The 20,684-nt window shown below is 38.7% G+C and overlaps 1 protein-coding gene across 3 annotated transcripts in view; it reads right to left on the bottom strand.

Moving 5' to 3' along the window:
- The window catches only part of Samd3 (sterile alpha motif domain containing 3), a 55,139-nt gene extending 34,749 nt beyond the window's left edge, over nt 1-20,390 (bottom strand). For 2 of the 3 annotated variants that reach the window (XR_012448288.1, XM_074074946.1), the window contains exons 1-3: nt 19,949-20,344; nt 19,129-19,315; nt 16,258-16,365 (exon numbers count right to left, since the gene is read on the bottom strand). Coding sequence is in view for 2 of the 3 variants with exons in the window: in XM_074074946.1 (XP_073931047.1) it covers nt 16,258-16,365; nt 19,129-19,315; nt 19,949-20,027 (374 nt within the window). In the remaining variant the exon portion in view is untranslated. Of the gene's footprint in view, nt 1-16,257; nt 16,366-19,128; nt 19,316-19,948 lie in introns of all 3 variants that reach the window. The other variant, XM_020184329.2, reaches the window with a different exon arrangement.
- Nucleotides 20,391-20,684: the final 294 nt, after the last annotated feature.

Here is a 20,684-nt window from a genome sequence, read left to right as displayed (position 1 = left end):
TAAGTATGGGAGAAGGGGATGAGGGAGAATGATGGTGTGGATGTATCAAACCAAAACACATTGTATGCATATATGGAAATGTCACAAGATACCCTCCTGTACAACTGATACATGCTAATAAAAATGTTAAGACAAACAAAAAAAACAAATCCAAGTCGATCTAGTTACAAAAAGGAGAAGAGCTCTTTCTCTGTAACTTGAGCCTCTCAGATTCCTGTAGGGCTCCTTCTGGAACTGTGTATCTTTGTGATGATGATAAAATGTATGTGGAGAAGGTGTACCCATAAACAACTGTCCTAGACAGAAGATAACCAAGAAGTACAAAGACCACACAGAGCTGGAAAAGAAGCATAATTCACGGATATTTGGCTATTGCTGGCTTCCACATTTGCCCAGATTCTATGGCAAATTTTACCCTGATGTGAGGAACACCTAGACTATCACTTAAACTGTTGCCTTTTGAAGAAATTTATTCTGAAGAACCACTCACAGGTTGTTCTCTCTCTGTCCTTTCTCCTGTGACTGGAATCTCTGGACTTCTCACCTATGGGCAATTTGCAGCCCATATATTGATGAATCCAGCATTTCTAGAGACAATTCTTAGTTTTGTTCAGAATTTCAAATATCATCTTAGGTACTGAAAGAGTACTTGGAACCAATGTGAAAATGTAACTTTGAGTTTCAAAGTTCCATATTTTAAAGTCCAAGTGTATGAGAGAGATGCAACTTTACATTCAATACCAGGCCACACTGAATGTCTGCCTTTTGTAATTCATCATACACTATATGCATAATTTATTTATTGGTTTACTTTGATGGTGCTGGGGTTTGAACTCAGGACTTCAGGCTTGCTAGGCAAACGCTGTACCACTTGAGCCACACCTCCAGCCCTTTTTTCTGTTGGTATTTTTGAGATAGGTTCTTGTGAACTATTTGCCTGTGCTGACTTTGAACCATGTTCCTCCTGATCTCTGCCTCCTGAGTAGCTAGGATTACAGCATGAGTCACCTGTGTCCTGCTGTAAATTTCTTTCATCAATTGCATCTTCCGAATCTGGTTGGTATCTGGTCTCCCTAAGAGAAGAGTTACTGCTTCCTACTTGTGAGGGCAACTCTGAGTCAACCCTGTGCTTTATTTATCATTCCTTTGGGCTCCTAGGGGCTGATTTGTTAATATGTTTGTATATAAAACTTTACATTTGGAAGCAAAAACCTGAATCTGTTCTTTGCAGTTAAACCCCATTTGCAGCTATTGACTGCAGTGCATTTATTCCCATGAAGGTGGATGGTACTGCTTTGGGGAGAAAGTCAACTCTTCAACCTCCTGGTTTTCTCGATGAGAAAAAAAAATACTCAATAGTGTCTAACTCTTTAACATTTCAAATGTGAATTCCTCAAATTTAATGAGTAGGACAATTCACAGTATGGTCCAATTTTGTATACTGTACTCTCTTATTACCAGATAATGACAGAGTCAGACAAGATATAAACCTTACCTAATCTCAAATACCCACCTGGTGTCAGCACTTGGTTCTTTCCCACACAGTGCCCTGTACTCCCCTCATTCTTCTAGAGTTATCTTAAGCCCTCCCTATGTGGATTGTTCTCCCTACTCTCTTTATCCCAACAGTGGCCTTCCCTGCCTGAATTCTCCCCACGGCCTGGTGCAACATCAGCTTTGTGAACACTCAACTATTCTTGTCTCCTTGTCTGTCTTGATTTCCCAATTGTAGCAGAGCTCCCTCAAAATTAGAAATTAAAAAAAATTCTACAGGACATATGCTGTAGGTGGAGACATCCCCTACAGAAGCCCTGGTCCCTGGCACCATGAGAGAACAGACCCCTCCCCCCAAAGCCAGACTTGTGACTTTTATGACTACCTCCCAGCTCAACTCACTGGGACCCACAGCTAAATCTCCATATGATACTTCCTGGCTTTCATTGCATCCTTTATATAAATTGCAATGCTGCTAGGTGGAAGTAGAGACAGACTGAGAAAGCCTGTCTCCTTCATTCCCCAGTGACGCCTCCTGGAGGTGTTATTTGGATAGATGCAATCAGAGTTTTCTCTTGTAGTGCTCACTGTCCCTGGCTGAAAGGGGGAATAGAGATTGTTTCTGTAGCTGCAAAACCTGGTTTTGTTTCAGGACTCTTCTTTCCCTTTGAACCAATGTCAGTGGCCCTTTGCTCCTTGTAAAAAAAAAAAAAAATGGAAAAAAGAATGTTTTGAAGAATATAGACCAAAAGTTTGTTCCCCTGGTGACTTCTCAACCGTGCCATGCTTCCTTCTCCATTTTCCTTGTTGTTAAGTGGCTTTCTCATAAGTCAATTTGGGGCTGTTTTTGGGCTATTTAAGGTTCTTCTTGAACTGTCTGTCTGACAAGGAAGCTGGATTCTTTGTGCTTTGGCCTATTTTTTGGCATCAATTTGTAGAGATGTTAGGTGAAACAGAGAACCTGTATATTTGGAGATCTCAGTTGTGGTTTGCATGAGAATGGAAAGCACTAATTCTGTTTTGGAATTCCATAGAGAAATTGTGATTATGATTTAAAGAAAGATGACTTCATCATTGGGCTACGGCATAGCACATGTAACAGAACTGTTCTCTGAGCTGATGGAACTGTTTCCTAGAAGTAACTGGTTTTTTTGTGTTGTTTTGCGTTGCTTTTTTTTTTTTTTTCTGGTGAATTCACTTTCTAGTGCTGTGTACTTACATTGATATATTTTTGTTTTGTCTTGCTTCATTTTGTTTGTTTGGAGGTTTTGGCACTCTCTGCTTTTTCTTTTATGCTAAGAAAACCTATTATTCAAAATTACGTACAGGATTGTTAGTTCTGGCTAGAATGCAGACATAAAAAAATTAGGTTTTATCTTACATCAACATAAATGCTTTTTGTTTTTTCAAAAATTAAGGGCAGGAGGGTAAAACAGGTCCTTCCTAGGTGTTGGTACCAGCAAGGGGGGAAGATACAAAGAAAGGTTGAAGGAGGAAGGATATAGTAGAAATATTATGTACTCATGTATGAAGATGAAAACATGAGGCCCATTGAAACTATTCCAAGAATTGGGGAGGGAGGATAAAGGAGTATAATGGAGGAGATGAACTCAACTATGATATACTGTAAGAACTTTTGTAAATGTACAATGAACCCCCAGTATAACAATAATATGCTAATAACATTTTTTTAAATTAGGTTTTAGACTGTTTGGGACTAGAGAAATCAAACGGCAAAGATTTCCATAAAAACCAAGGTACTGCTATTAAGATTTGCTTCAAGGCTTGTAAGGTTTGTAAATCTTAAAATTCAGTCAAGAAGCAAGTGAACTGTTTCAGTTTACAATAATTATAATTTGGATTTAACTGTCAGTTTATAGTTGTGGTAAGTTTATATTACCATGTTGCTTGGTCTTATGACTAAAATTTTAACATAAATAGATTTCAGAAAATAGGTTAATTTAAATGTATTCATATGATTTTTTTTAAAAGGTGCTTTAGTGATAAAGAAACTCAGGGGAAAGTTCTGAAGGCAAGCTCCCTCTCCTGGCCAGGCCCGGATTTCACAGATGTGCTAGTGTGGTATGCTGTAACCTTGAGGTAGTATGATAAGTTGTAACCTTGTGCTAGTATGATATTTTGTAATCTCCTAGGGAGAGGCTAACTGCCACCTCTGCTTTTGTCCTTCCCGTTTGCTTGCTTCTGCATTCTGAGGCATAAAAACTCTGCAGCCTTGAGCTGCTGGGCTGGTGCCATTTTTGGAGAGATCCAGGGTGCTGGCCCACTAGCATAATAAATCTTCCTTTCCTCCAACCACCTGGGTTTGAGTCTTGTTCTCGATGGTCCGACATTCTTCCTGCAACATTAGGACTGGCAGAGTGGCACAAGTGATAGAACACCTGCCTAGCAAGCATGAAGCCCTGAATTCAAATCTTAATACCACAACAACAAAAAAAGTGTCTTCAGAACTATTAACGTACAATTTACCTGTAGTACTAGGCAATCATGATATTTTAATTTTCTGTATCTCAAGTACGGTGATTTTATGGGTTTTTCCTTTTGTAAAGACTTAAAGTATTGACTGTACTTGTCTGTCATCCTAAATTTCATGAGTAATCTAAAAATAACCATTAAAAAGTGAATTAGTTAAATATAAAATATACATGCTTATAAACATATATCCTAGAGATAAGGCATCTGAGTTATTTGAAAATAAGTTAAAATACTTCTAAGTATGAGTTCAAATACTCTTACTTTCTTAAAATCTGTGAAAAGATAATAAATTTAGGCCTATTCAATGTGTTTATAAACTGCTACTTCTAAAAATATTTTGTGAAATACCATCATAATAAGCTTGAGAACAACTCTTCCAAAGGCACAATAAGTATATATGAAAATAAATACTTTACTTAAAGTACATTTTCATATAATATAGGACAAAATTTTGAAGGGAATTAACTTTAAGAAATAAAATTTTAAACGATTAATAGTAATTTTTGTCTGTTTGTTTATTTATTCACATGTGCATACATTGTTTGGATCATTTCTCCACCCTGCCTCCTCCCCCACCCTTCAATAGTAATGTTTGTCCATCAATTTAAAATATCCCAGAGCCTACAATTTATGGAAAGGCAAGTTAATATTTGAGTTGTAAAATAGCCACCATATATTTTAGAGAGCAGTCAGCTTTAGAAAACCATGTTTCTCTTTTACTGTAAAGGCCCATTAATGAGGGCATATTAAGTAGAATTAATAAGAGCAATTTACCTAGCCTTGTAATGAAATTTATTTATGCAACTTGACACCAGCAGACTTAATAAAGGTTAAAAAGACTCTGCAATAGGTGGGTGGCTGATGTTTTCCTATCTAGTTCTTACTTAGATTAGATTCTTAGAAATATAGTTCTTTTTTAAAAAAGAAGTTTGCCAGGTTTAAAAACAAAAATCTTGGGCTTTTGACATTCCAGTTATGTGATGTTTTTAATCAATGTGTAATGCTTACATCCACATATGGCATCCATTGTTTGCCTGAGTACAGATATAAATATATAAGTATCCGTTGGCTGACAAACTTTTGAAAATATGCAAATGAGGCTATGGACTAAGGGTGGACATAGATTGAGTTCTAAAGGATTTATAAATGTTGTTTACAACATATCAGAAAAACGCATATTATCATAATTCTAAAATCAAGAAATCTAATTTTATTTGATCATTCTTTTCCTTACTTCAAGCCTAAAACAGGCTGAAAAAATATGACAGATAATTTTACAAAGTATTGGTAGCATATATGTGCAATATTTTGGCATTTGCCCTCCAAGGTCAGCCACGATTCAAGGGGACACTGAAACTCTGGTGAGTTACCTGTCCTCTTGATCAGCAAGGCTGTGGGGACTCCAGAGATTGGGCTGTAAACCACACATTTTGCAAAGAGAAGGGTCATTGGAGAACGGGATGAATGTAGATTGCAAGGGAAGCCACGTGACCAGTGAGACTCTGTCCCATCCTAGCAGATGACAAAAAGGGGTCCTCACAAGGTCCTACAGGTAACTCCTGTGGAGCCTCAACTGACCTTAACAACAGAAGGAAGGTTGAGTCGGCCACCTACTTGATCTTAAACATCCAACAGGAAAGTATAGCTAAATGATTGATAACAACATAAAATTTTTATATTCTGATCTACAATTTGTGATGGTACTTCTACCTTTGGAAATAAGCATCTGGCTTTTTTTACTTAAATGCTCTCAGATGCCCTTGATGAAATCTACACACCAATTTAGCACTAGATAGCCAAGCAACCAAGTGATACAATGCCCTAAATCCTTCAAGACTGAGGACTAGACAAGAAAATGGGGAACTGTAATAGAACTCCCTCAGAATTAAGATGCTTTAAAATAATTGTCTTCTTCAGTTTCAACTCCACACATCATGCAGGGAGCAGAGATAGCTCCCCAGAAGCACTGGTGCCTAAAGCCAGGAAGGTATATAATAAGAATCAAAATGCCAGAATTGAAACCTTTATGACTTATCTCCCAGCTTAACCCACTGACACTCTCAAATCTTCATATGCATGTGTTCTGGCTTTTGCTCCATCTTCTGTACATATTATAATACTGCTATGGGGAAGGCAGGGACAGATTGAGAATGATCCCTCATTCCCAGTTTTGGAACTATTTTCCAATTTTATGTATTCTATGTCATTTTTCTATCAATATACCTAAGAGGCCAGACCCAAAGCCAGATCCTTATGGTTTGGGATTCTGATGAAACGATGTCCTTGTTGAGTGGAGCAGCTTGTTACAAAAATGTTATAGAAAGGTTTAGGAATTTATATCCAAGAGAGATAATATTAAATATAAAATTATATGATAGATAAAAAAAGATTTCCTTTAGTTCTATAAATTTGTGGTTATGTACACAAAATGGCCATCTTTCAAACAAGAGAATTCTCCTCTATTAAAACAGCCCATTCACTACATGGGACAATCAAATAGTATGGCACTAAAATAAGACAATGAAAAGAAGTGCCAGATCACCAAGCCCTAAGTCTTCACATCTGAGGCACCATCAAAGATAGGACTCCTACCTCTGGCAAAGAGAATGTAGTGACAAATACCAAGATTTCCAAGGACTGAACTGAAACATTGTGTTCAACAACTGACATTCCATTGCATTTTATTCTTCTCTGCATCCAAGCCTGCAAACTTTATACACTGAGATCAGTGTAGATTGGATGGTCAGTTATAGCTTTTTAATTTTTTTATTTTTATTATTTATTTATTTATTTTATTATTCATATGTACATACAATGCTTGGATCATTTCTCTCCCCTGCCCCCATCCCCTTCCTTACCACCCACAGTCAGTTATAACTTTATATTATCAACTATGATGCTAAATGGCATGGGATCTCAGAAACTTCTCGAAGCTTAAGTATTTTTGGAATATAGAAGAAAAGGAGGAATCTGGAAGAGGCTTAGACATGTATTTGAGGAATACACTGTCATCTTACTCTAGTACAGAAAATGATGATCTGAAACATCTTCAAAATATTTTACACATTCTACCAAGATGCAAATTAAGCAGAAATGTCATTTCTGTAATAATTCCAGCAACCTTGATAAGAGTTTCTACTGTTGAGAAAACAAAATGAACAAGAAGTTTTGAAAAGCCTAATCTGAATCCAGAAACACTATGTCCATATGTGTACCTCCTGTCCTTCTTTCCTTCCTTCCCTTTTTTTGTTTTGTCTAGAGAAGGTCTTGCTTTATAGCACAGGCTGGCTTGGAACTCACTATGTAACCCAGGCCAGCTTCTAACTGCTATTCCTCCTGCCTCAGCCTCCTGAGTGCTGGGATGTTTCACCTTTTCTATAAGTGGTGACATTAATATGAACGAGATAGAGGCAGATTGAGAATCTCTCTCCCTAGTTTTGGTCAAAACTATAAATAAATTCACTTTCCATGTCTCTGTGTATTACATCATTTTTCTCTTAATGCGGGCAAGTGCTGTGTCACAGCCAGGTCTCATGGTTGGAGCTCTAGTGACAGTATGAGGAGGCACATTCTGGGTAGGAGCTATAGCACTGGTAGAACACTTGCCAATACAGACGAGGCTGAGGATTACCGGGTTCAATCTTCAGCAAGGCAACAAGAAGAGGAAAGACACACATGTGCCAATGAATGAATAAGGTGAGATGCCATCTCTGAAAACATTAAACACTGTTACTGCCAGGCATGCATAAGCCATGGAAGAAAAGCTGTTTTGTTATTGCAACTGATGGCATCCACCACTGATTCAGAAAGTGCCCTTCATTCTTAGAATATTGATATTTGCTTTTAATATATATTTCATAGTCTAGGCATTCACATCTGTCTGTCACCCTGCGGGAGTTCCAGAGGAATTTAGTTTCTGCAAGGCATGTGTAAACTCAAAGTCAAACACAAAGGGGAGGGAGATCTGAACAGTATCAGACACTGTACAGACACATCTCACAACCCTTTTCCTTGGCTGTCAATGTGAAATTGAAGGACTCAGAAGTCTCTGGGGCCCCAAGTAATCAAGAAAAGAAACAATAAGTACATAAATCTTTTATATCCTCTCATTCCCCAATTCCTCCTAGGATTTGGCAGAAATGTAAATTTCAGAAATTTGGCATTTGTCTTCAACCCTTCCACTTACAACTGTGACATTCACACAAACAGACCTCACAGAACTATCATGTCCAAGTACCTCTCTTCTTGTTCCTTCCTCACTCACATATAAGAAAAAGTAACGAGACATGGTCTACTCATTGTTTAAATAACGAGTACTTGTTTCAGTACCACTATTGTGTAGCGCAGAAGTGTTGAACTGTCAGTGCAGAACTGAATGGATCTAGGGCAACTTTCTTTTTATCCACCTTCACACTACTGGACTTTTGGATCCTGACCTTGCAGAGAATAGCATATATTCTCAGAAAATCTTTTTTCTTTTTCCTGATGGGGGAGGATTGAAAGGAGGGAAATGGAAAAGCCACTATTCAAATCTGGCCATGAGTGCTAGTTTTATGACTCATTGTAACAAAGCCTTCGTTGACTTGCTCTTTTCCCAACCTTACGTTGTATAGGATATGTTCACCAGTCCCTCTGCCATGCAGCATCATAAACATTAAAGCCTTCCATGTGTAAGCATTCAGTAACCTGATTTATCTTTGACTGTTACAGTGGGCAAGAATATTCAGTGGCTACTGAGAAATGTAGAGAACTGGGCCTTTGGACAGAAATAGAAAGGTGTTCTCACCATTGGTAAGCTGTTGTTCAGGCTTATTCCCATTGGGTGTTTGCTTATATGGAATGCTAATATGTAAAGCAGTGAGAAGAAGTCCTGACTTTATCAGAATCTTTGTTTTTGGTTTTTTGTTTTAATCCTACTAAGTTCTATTGAACAAGATGTTCAACATATCCTTCACAATACTATTTCTATTCTCTTCCTCTCTCTCTCTTTCTCTCTCTCTCTCTCTCTCTCTCTCTCTGTCTCTGAGATCAGAGGCATGAACCCCTATGCCCAGTTTTTGTTGTAATTTTCTCATTTTTGATGATGGCACTACGAGCATCCAGTTACATAAGTCAGAATACAAGAAAAAACATACCATCTCTCCCATTAGCAGGACTATTAAGTTCTGTTGGCTTTATATTTAAATACTCATATTATTACCATCTTAGTTATTTAGACTTTCTCTGTCTCTTGCTTAAACTTTCGTCTGGTGTTTTGGTGGCTCTTCTTCCTCTCCTCATTTATTCCAATCCATTCTCTATCTCACTGTCACCAAGAAAGTGATGAAAGCTATGTGGAGATGATCAAATCACTCCATTGGTGGGGGGGTCTGGGGAGAGAAATGGCCCAAACAATGTATGCACATATGAATAAATAAATAAGGGGAAAAAAATCCACCCCATTGCCTGAATCTCTGATTATTTCCTACAACCTATAGTGGTTGTTCTTAACTATCATAGTACATTAGAATTATTTGTGGAAATTTAAAAAAAAAAAAGAAAACCCAGTTTTGGTTGGTCTAGTGCCTTGCAACTCAAAGTGGAGCTCTCGAGCAGCACTGGCACTGAGCCATGTACAATCTCAGGCCCCATACTTCAACTCCCAAATCAGAATCTGAATTTTACCAGCATTCTTGGTTGATAACAGCTTGTGTACATTAGACTTTGAGAAGTACCAGTCTAGGGTACTGGAAGTTTTTTCATTTAGTCCTCCAGGTGAATCTAATGTGAATCAAAGTTAAGAAGTGTTGCCCTCCTCATTAGAAGCATAGAAGCCACTTGTTTACCTCTCTAACCATATCTCTTTCCATTTCCAACTTCACCATTTTCTCTGCCCCATCCCTCATCTTCCAGAAATGCTAACTTACTTCAAACAGAATCCTCTATGCTGATTCAAGCATTGAGCATTTGCACATACTGTGAATGTCTTCTTCTCCTGTCCTACTTTCTTCCAATGTACTTCTGGTTATCTTTCAAAATCCTCCCTCAGAATTTGTGAACCTTCCCTGCGTGGCCATCTACACACTCTGTTAAAGTCTGATTTCTCCAGCCTCTGTGCTACTTTTGGTGCATTGCTATTTCTGCATATCTTTCTCAATATTGCAGTAATGCACATAAGCAAAGACTAAATTGTCCATTCCAACCCAGGTCTAAATAATCTCTTGTTCATGTTATATATTCAATAACTTTGGGACTGAATGAAAACAGAATATAGGTTAGACTCAAGCTTCATTTGGATCTCTGAAGACTTCATATAAGATTGAATGGGAATTGCTACAAGTCAAGTTATTTGTTAGTCCAGACAGCCCAATTTCCCCAGATTCTGCTGTTCTTGTTTGGTGGGGCACTCAGATGGCCTAAACTGAAGGAAAGCTTAGACGAGATCTGGCACGTTCAGGGTGCTATGGTCATAGACTGAAGGAAAGCTTAGTTCTATCTCAGGGAGCCAATTGAACCCTCCTGTCCACACACACACACACACACACACACCCCACTCCATCGCACACCTCCCCCCACACACTCTATTCCCCTTTCCTTTCTTTACATTATTGGTCTTCATAGCACTGAAACAAATCCATCATGTACTGTTATTTTTGTTACTTATCTCCCTCATTAGAATGCAAACTCTGTGAGTAGGAGACTTGGTCTGTTCTGCTCCCTGCTATATCCTCAGTGTCTACAGAACTGCCTGCCACATAATAAATGCTCAATAAATATTGCTCTACTGAATGAATGAATAATTAAATCCTGACTTAGGTCAGAAATCTTTAAATCAGTATTTCCTAAGGCATTTTCTGTGACATTAATAAATGTGACACAAAGAAAGAGTTCTGAGTTAAATAGGCAAGTGGGTTTTTCTTACTCTAGGACTTCTTAAACCTTTACTACATTAATGTACACTGAGAATGTCCAATCAAGGTATAAGTTAGTATGCAGTACATCCTATCAGACTTTTAGTTCTATGGTCCTATGGATCCATGTGATAGGAAATGCTGGGATCCTACACTTAACTTGGAAATCCTCATTGCTCTATTGACTTGGGTTTGAGTATCTAAATGTGACAGTGGGTCACCATTGTGGTCTCTCTTGCCCCCCTCTGTGGTAATTGGGCTTTGTACAGATTCTTAAAGCACCTCTCCTCCTCTCATTGTACGTACTGGTTGGTTGGTTCACACCACTTGTTTCTGCTTTGTTTTCTGCCACAACTATCAACAGATGTCCTAGGCCTGCTGGGAGAACTGAAGCATCTCCTCTTCTGGCCTGGAGCCTAAGCCCTGGGAGGGCTTCCGGGCCCTGCTGGCTGCCTGCAGTTCCTGGCGCAAACCCTGTTTTTCTACACTGGAGGCACTTGTTAGAACCGAGAACAAAAATTTTTGAGTCTTGTTGGACCCTGTGCTTTGGTGATTGGATAATGAAAAGAATAGCTAAAATTTATGAACTCCTATTGTGTATTAGGCCCTAAGAAATTTTTATATGTTGATTCACTGTTCTTTTCATTTTACAGATGGAAAGTGAGGTCAACTGGGGTTGGAGAGTCAACTAGTGCATAGCAAAGGTAGGATTCAAAATTAAGCTTTTATCTACTTGCTTATCCTGCCTCCTCTGACTTACCTGGCCATTCTTGGGTTGGTGTTCTGGTCTAATATCTACATCTGCCCCTCTCGTAGCCCATCTGCCTCACAGAGCTGTAAGTGAACCATCATATATGTGGCAGTGAGTCTCAAGAAAGTACTTTTCACCTGATGTCTTTCCACCAGGTTTTTTCATTCTCTATTATGGTCTTACAGATTAGACCCAATTGAGATGAGATCAAAGAAAATGCTTGATAGACCTGTTTCTTCATATTGTGAACATTAGTTGATCATCTACTGTGTCAGGTACTACAATGGTAAGACTTGTCCTTGACACCATCACCTCCCAGAGCCCGTGGCTAGTAGAGGACATAGATATGTATGAATTGAAAAGGCCAATCTTAGGTTAGGGGTGTAGCTCAATGGTAGGGTGCTTGCCTAGTATATGTGAAGCCCTGGGTTCAACCCCCAGCACTGAACTAAAGAAAATGTTACTGAGAAGACTTATCACTCGTCTGTTTGCAATTCGTACTTAGAGAGCTTTAACTAGGCTGGCATATTTCATTGAGCCTTAGGATGCACATACAAATGTGTTGCCCCTAGTCTGAGCTACATGTGTGAAACTGACTGGAAAAAACACATTGAAGTGCTGAACACCCATTCATATTTGTCTTACTGGGTAGAGACAGAAGTATGAGCTTATTCTATATTATTTCATAGCAGTAGCCAGACCCAGGGAAAAATTATCATTGAAATGATTTTTAAATATACATGACATCATGACTAATTTATAATTATGCCCCAAGGCAGAAGCAAAACATCTGCAGACATATACTTAAAGTTCAAGTGAAGTGTCTTTAAAGTAACAGGTAGGAAACCTCTACCAGTTTACCTGATTTCATGCCTTATTAGGTACTAAAAGAGAAGCAAAGTTTCTAAGAGGGAGATAAAAAAGAAATACTGCTGCAGGAAAAAAAAACAAAACAGCTATTCCCAAAGGATCATCAATACATGATGAGGATGGGATCTAATGATCCTTGCATCCAGAAAGGCATCATTCAGTAAAGAGCATAGAGTCACCTGTCACTAAAAAAACTTCATGGCACCACAGCACCAAAATGTTCCTTTGGGGACACCAAATCCACCCATCAGGACACTGATGCCTCATTTTCACTACTGCCAAAGACTTTTCAAGAGCCAAAGTCAGGTGAGTTTCCAGCCTCTAGAAGCTTCCTTTTCTTTTTGTCTGCAAATAATATGGATGGAAAGTGTTCCTTTCACAGAACATAGGAGGGGAAAAAATCACATGAATAGTAACTGCCAGTATGTATGATGTGGTGATGGTTGCCAGGCACTTTAATATGTTATTCCATTGGATCTTATGGATTACATATACCATGGTGGGTATTTCCATTCCATGTGGATACAGACAGAGCATTTGGTGGGCAAATGGAGGAGTCAGGAACTGAACCCCAAAGCCATCCCTTCCTACCTCTTGAAAACAGTTGGGATCATAAAAGCCCTGTGGGCAAACACCTTCAGCTTTCTGGCCTGTTATGAGTGAATGGTTTCTGAGCTCCTAAAGTTTGGCTTTGCTTAAAAAAAACCAACATATTTATCATGGATTGTCTCAAATGACATTGGTCTAAAATGACATTGATGTTATTTAAATACTTAACCTATCCCATGAAAATATACATTCAGTCTTTCTTTGGATTATGCCTCCTCAGTTCAATTTTTAAAATATGATTGAAACTCTAAGTGCCAGAGGCTGAGTTAAGTGCTGAGTTTAAAGCAGCAAAAAGGCATAGGTTTTGTCCTCATGGTGCTTACAGTCCAAGGAGGGCATATAGACTTTAATCAAAGTCATTGTCAATTTTTACAAGCAGAGCAGGAGATATGTAGAGGATACTGTATAGAAAATAAGGGCTCCTCACTTTGCCTGATGTCACTGGAAGCTTTTGAGAGATGGATTTTGAGCAGAGTCTTAAAGGATGAGCAGGTCTCAGGTTGGTGAGGAAGGCAGAAACATAGCCTGACATAGGAGTCATGCAAGGGGCCCTTAATGCACAACTGTGGAATGCATAGTGCCCTGAACAAAGGGCAGGAGGAAAAGATCCAGGGTGGCGCCAATGATTTTAACTCACATGGCCTGATGGTAGAACTGCTGACTGACATAGGATATTGTGCAGAGAGAGAATCTTCTGTCCCACCCCAATTCACAGCCCTGGGTGAAGGACAGGACCAGATGGAAATCCCTTATCTATCCCTTGTCTCACAGAGCCAACTGCCTAGGAGGTGATACCCAACCCATATAGGGCTGTTTCTCTCCCCCAGATACATGAACAAAGAAACTGAAAGGTTAGGTCAGTTGACAGGGAGGACTGATGTTGTTTTCAGGAAGATTTTCCTTTGGAATTGGTGCTGTGGCATGCGGTGTATGCCAGCCATCAGAGTAACCATGATCGGTAGGATAAATCCATCCTCATAGGGAGATGCACAGGAAGGAGAGAGATAAGGCAAACAAATGGAGATGGAAAGGGCAATCACAATCATATGACCTTGCAAGAAAAGCAGGAATAGCTCAGCCCCCTGGCTTCTAACACCAGGTCCTTGGAAACTTCTGTGCTCTGCCCTTGGATTCTGTGAAATGTTTTTTTTACAAGAAACTCTTCTTGACATTTGAGTGGATTTTACTTCTTATGCTCAAATAATTGGATACAAAGGCAGGTAAGATAAGCTCATTTTTAGAAATAATTCTAAGGTTCTTGTGTAGAGATGGGCAATAGGTGGTAAAATATACAAGCCCATGGCTTTGGAGAATCTGTGACTAACTAAAGATATGGGGGCATGACTTCCAGACATTTCCATTTCTCTCAATTTCTTTCCTTCCTTCTTTCTCCCTTTTTCTTTCTTTCTCCTTTTTTCTTCCTTCCCTCCTTCCTTCCTTCCTTCCTTCTCTTTCCTCCCTCCCTCCCTCCTTCCTTCTTTCCTGGTACTGGGGTTTGAACTCAGGACTTCATGTTTACTAGACAGGCACTCCACCGATTGTGATTTACGCCACACTTCCAGCATTTCTCCCACTTTCTAAGCCACTCTTTTTTTTTTTTTTTTGCTCCCCCTTGTCAGGTGCTATGAAGCATGAGAAATGTGATGAAGCACAGTTATATAAAAAAACAGAAATAACACTCTTGTGTTGCCAGGATGGTAACACAATTATGGGAGTCTGATAGTTGAGAAAGAGAAAAGACATGCAGGTAGGGAGAGAAAGTAAGTCCTACGGAAAGTGAACTGGAGAAATGGCTGTGCATAAGCCTTCCCTGTGTTTCCACTCCACCCGGCACCAGGCAGGCATGTATATTGCAATGCTCGTAAGAGCACCATGAGAAAGGGCTATTATTCGTGTCTTGCAGAGGAGGATCTGAGACTGTGGTTCTAGGATGAGAACCATGGGACTAATCATTCCCCCTTCCTCTACTCATTCTTCAGTAGTAATGAAGGTGGATGCATTCAGCTTGCATGTTGGAGTGGGTAGTTGAAAACTCATGGCTTACTTCACCCACCTGGAGCTACTCAAAGAAAAGTTCTAGCAATCAAAATGCACTGGTGGGCAGAAAGGAGAGAAGAAAGCCACCTTAAAACCTATTTGCATTTTCTGAACCATGGTTCAAGCCAGGAAAACCAATGGAGCTGATTTCCTGCCTAGGATGCCTCCTTCCACCTTCTTGCTCACCATCCCAAACAGGAGTCATGGCATGAAGGGACCTGGGCCCTAACACTGGGAAACTGTGTTTGGAAAACTAGCTAGAAAACACTTACTTCTATAAATCTGTTTCACTCATTCACAAAAAAGCCCTTACAGGACTGCTATGGGCACTGAGTGAGATGATTGGGTAGAAGGTGTGTGAAAACTGATTACTTCCTTCCTTGGCTGTTGCTGATTACTACCTCTGTGTGCTGACAGTCTCTCTTGTGGATGACGGTATCCCTAAGGAAATGCATTTGCTCCATGGTGACTGGAGATGATATGTACCACATGTGATGGATGCATAGATCTCCTGGTCCTGGTGGCCATAAAAGGCTCAGGAGGTGGCTGAAACTCTTATCTATGATTCCCCGCCACTGGCTTTGTCTAATCACCACATTCCTACATGTGGTTCTCTAGGTCTACAGTTTTCCTTTGTTTCAATGGAACACAGACACTGAACTATATTACACCATACAAAATACAGTAATGGAACACAAAGGAACCAAAACAGCGCTTCTGCTTGGAACAGTTAAAATTCAAAACAAGGCATATTCTATAGAACTTTATTCATGGAATAAATTCCATCCTTTTGTGCCCACTGCAGAATATGCTGGGAAGATAATGAAGGAGAAATATTCTTTTTTTTCCTGAAGAATGTGTATTTCAAAGAGGTGAACATCATTTTTAAACTTTATTTTTTCAATACGAAAAGCAGAAAACTTAATTTTCAGCTCTTACTGAATACTTTAGCACTTCACACACACACACACACACACACAAACACACACAAAAATTTTCTTCCAGAAAATAAAAAATTTCAAATGATAATGCATTTAAATATATGAAATTTCATTAAAAATAGAGAAAAATATTATCATCTGGCTTTAAAATATCTTAAAGTTGACACCTTACCTCCGTTTCAATACTCTTTTGTCAGTTAGCCCATTGTCATGATTTTCAGCTGGATGGAAAGATGGTATCTGATCTTCACAGATAGCTGGACTAGAGGGCTGTTCATCCCTGTAACCAAAACAGCGGATTTGGCTCAGAGCACCTTAATAGGAACCATAACCATTGATCTCACAGTGACTCTGAGCATGGAGGTTAGCCCACAGTAAGCACTATGGTTGGCATCCATGTCCAAGTTCACATGTGAGTCATGACTAAAAGAACTAAAAGGTTCCTATATGCTAGGAAGTAGATTGATGCCATTCATGATGCTCTTTTCACCACTCTGGCATCTTTTTAAATGGTGTTAAGATTATCATTCCCTTTATGAAATGGTGATAATGGAAAATACCTTTCTTAGTTAATATTCTTATTTAACAAACTAAAATGGTCAGCTGCGCCAGATCCCTCCTCCACTCCTGCTGCTTTGGAGGAACATTTATTACCTACAAAATCTTTTCATCTTAGAACACTCCCTTATTTTCCAACTGAAGCCCTGAAGGGAAGTTAACTTACTCCTGGTTACAGGCTGCTCAGCAGGTAATGGCAGAATTCATTCTTGGTTTTCCTGATTTCCTGTCTCTCCATTTTTCTACCAAATTCACAAGAACAACTACAAAGTAGGTGCAAACACTCCCGCCAACTGCATATTCCTATCATTTGCTTAGTTGTGAATTGACTGTCAAGTATCCTATCCAGATATGAACCAAAAATTCTTTGCAAAATAACATACCAGGCAACTATTGACCATTGGATGGGATTTTACCCAAGTTGAAACCTGTCTTCTGTCTCTAATCTAATCTAATCTAAAATGCCATTAAGAAAGACCAAAATCATCATTTATGCGATCTACTTCATTTTGTAGTTGAAGAAGCTGAAGCTTAAAGTTCAAACAAATGTCCAGGTTACATGAGTGGCAAATATAATAGACATTTGAATCAGGTGCTTTGATACTTAGCTTCAGGTTTCTTTCTTATACTAAGACTCCTGCCTTTATCAAGCATTTTCTACAAGGATTCAATTAAATAGTATATTTTACACCTCTCTACAATCATTCTCAGTTGGCAGTATATTTTTCACGTGACAATATATGTGACAATAAGCAAATATAGTCAACAAGCATTGTCCTCTCACATGTGATTATGATTTTGCACCAGAATAATTTAACCCAAATGTAAGACAACACTGTCCTTACAATTAGTCACCTGCTTGCTTCTAGAGTGACAAGTTCCCATCCATAAACTGTACAACCAGTGTTCCCAGCCTTGGGTATATTTGGAACTATTTTTCTTAACCAGCTTCATCAATAACAAAGGCTTATTTTGGTCTAAGAGAGGGAGGTGAGATTTGCTTAAAGACTATGATACTCCTAACATCAGTGTGCATTAACAAGGAGGTAGGTACTATATTGCTTACACAATGCGCAGATGAAGAAACAGGAATGCCAACATTTAATCCATCCAAGTCAGTGGTAGAACGAGGAATGAAGCCCAGATTTCCTGGCAGTCCAGACAGTTTTCATTTACTAGTGAACATTATAAACTGATTTGTAGTGGAAACAAGCTGCCTGTTTCTTTAAGCTGTGCCCAAGGCAACATCAAGATTCCAGTCAACTAAGAGGGACTTCCAGCCAGCGAGTTCTAGTCATCCAAAAATGCCCGGAAATTACTTTGCAATGTCTTTGAAGTTCACACCCTCATTTTACTAGAAAGGAGTAAAAACTTACAATGGGAACTTCACAAAAGTCACATGTCCATGGCTATGTCAAAACAGTGTTTAGGAGAAATGGTTCAACTGGAAGAATTTCCATTTCAGTAGAAGACTAGCCCTTCTTGGCTACCTGCCCTCACTGTACCATGTCCCAAATATTTGATGTCAGACATCAAATTACTTAAGGCAATGTATTCCTTATCAAAGAGAAAATACACATTATTCCAGCTACAGTTTCAAAAAAAGGTAAAAATAGAATGGTTATGATTAAACATCACAGTCTTATTTTTAAAGGAATGAATAATTAGCCCATAACAAATACTTAACCTTAAATCTTGCAAAAGGTCTTGACTACGGAAACATCAGATCAGAATGTCTAATAAGATCCTGCAAGGATTTAATTAAATAGTATTTTTATGCAAGGATTTTTAATGGGATTTGTAAAATGAGATTTTTAATTTGATGAATACTGTTATCATTCCCATTCCTTGCAGAAGTTGGTGGTAAAATACAAACAAATAAAACTATTTCCAAACCTCAAAGCTTTTATCTAACACCACGAATTTTTCCATATGATTACTGTGGAGCGCTATCAACATTCATTATTCTAAGGATAACTGTTACAGGACCGAGAAACTCACTCTGGCAGAGGTGGTTAGCAAATTATATCATGAAGGCCTAGAGAGGAGAGCAGAGATGACTTTCTATAGGGAGTCCTAAGCAGATAAAAACATAAATAATAAATAAACAAGTTTTGGAGAAAACAAAGGAGCAGTCACGTATCTGTGAATGTTTTGAATGCAAAACCTGAGCTGCAGAAGTACATTTCCTTTTCTGAACATTCACCCCCATTACTTGTTCCACAACATTTTACATAGGAACTCCCTGCTGATAGGACTTCCCTAATAATTGGGGTCAATACTTAAAACAATATATAAAACAATGTATCTTAATTCATACAATTTTGAAAAGAGTGCCCTCTACTCAGATATTAGAAATACTTGTACAAACAATCCAACTGAAAATGGTTACAGTTTTCAAAGAGTTTTAAATTCCAACTGTGATGCTCCAACCACCCTTGGGAGTGCAGAAAGTAAAAACTAAGGCTATCCTGAGCACACTCACTCTCGGGCTGCCTCAGTTCGGGTGAGCAGGGCTGTCTCTCTGGAGCTTCCAGAAGACTGTCTTTGACTGTTCTGCTTGTATTTTTTAATTAAATCCATCAAAACAGCCTGGTGCCCAATTTTCTTTACCAGTTGCTGAACCATCCGATCATTGAGTGCTAGAAGAGCAGCTCCACTTACTTCTTCCTCTGGGAAAAAGAAAAAAAAAGAGTAATTTCTACATGGCTTCCCAGTGAAACACAGGCACCCTAAACAGGTAAAACTATTTCTGGTGTTAAAACTTGTCTTCTAGCCGTCACAAAATTATTGGTATTTTGACATAGATAGAACGCTAATATTGCATAATTTCAAATTAATGTCTGCTGCTACAATGTGCCAGAAATAGGGAGTCACAAAAAAAACCTTTTTGTTTACACATTAATGCCCTCCCCCATTCAGTTGTTTTTATAAGGCCAAAAAAAAAAACTTCTTGAGAATTTATTCTCATTAATACCACCTAGTCAATACATGCCACTTATAAATCCACCATTGAATAAAACACAACCTGGATTCTTCAAGGCAGAAGCAATAAAATGGGTGTATCAAATGTGTGTTTTGGATAACCTTGAAGACGTTGAATTCTTGAAATATTATATTCTCCAGCAGATACTAGGTAAAATAAACTCTACCGGGCAATAAAGAAATGAAAAGTTTTTTGTTCCAACAATTTCACATGCATGTTCACATACACAAACAGTAAGCACAAAAGTAACATTGCTACCAGAGGAGAGTCACAGGATCTAGGCTGCTGAAATAACATTTTTGAAGTAAAAACAACTCACCTTGAAACCTAGGAATTAGGTCTCCTAAGTTTTTCTCCACCAACCAACTGCAGACTTGATCAACTGACCAGGTTTCCATTGCTGTTGCTTGTAAATGACACACCTGCAGAGTAAAAGGTCAGAGAACGATTCACTAGTGTATTTTTTTTTTATTGTTCTTTGATTTTTGAAAAACAATCAGCTCTATCCTCTGCTAAACACCTTTTGACTCTCAACACATAGATATTTAAAAATCAATATTTTTATAGTACACATTTAAAAGTTTCTAATAAAATACTCATTAAAAAAAAAAAGCAAAACAAACTGATTTCCACTATTGCCTCATCTCATTTCTTAAATTTCTTCATCTTCTCCTACTTTTTTTCCACTGGCATCCCTCAGCTTTATTCACAGAGAGCCAGAGCCTACAATGGTGCCCAATCCTGTACCATTAACACCCAGGTTTCTTCACAAAGAAAAGAAAGGTGTGAAATCATCAGGAAGTGGTTGACATTTACAAAAGGGGTGGGCAGAGGAGAAAGGGAGAAAGGATCAGCTAAAAGCCTGACAGAGATACTTAGTAAACCAGCATGGGTTAACCCTTTACTGCTCTCAGCTAGGAGAGTTTTAACTACTTTTCATAGCTCTGGTTTAGCAAGAAGAGGAAAGTAGAAGCCAACTTTCTCAGAAGACTCTGAATGTGTCTGTTCTAATGATAGGTAGCAGTTAGACATAAGTGGCAGCCACAAGAGGAGAC

The sequence above is a fragment of the Castor canadensis genome, chromosome 1, assembly GCF_047511655.1.
Source record: "Castor canadensis chromosome 1, mCasCan1.hap1v2, whole genome shotgun sequence".
NCBI classification, from domain to species: Eukaryota; Metazoa; Chordata; class Mammalia; order Rodentia; family Castoridae; genus Castor; species Castor canadensis.
The sequence above is the reverse complement of the archived record's forward strand: the minus strand, read 5'-3'. Positions and strand labels throughout refer to the sequence as shown.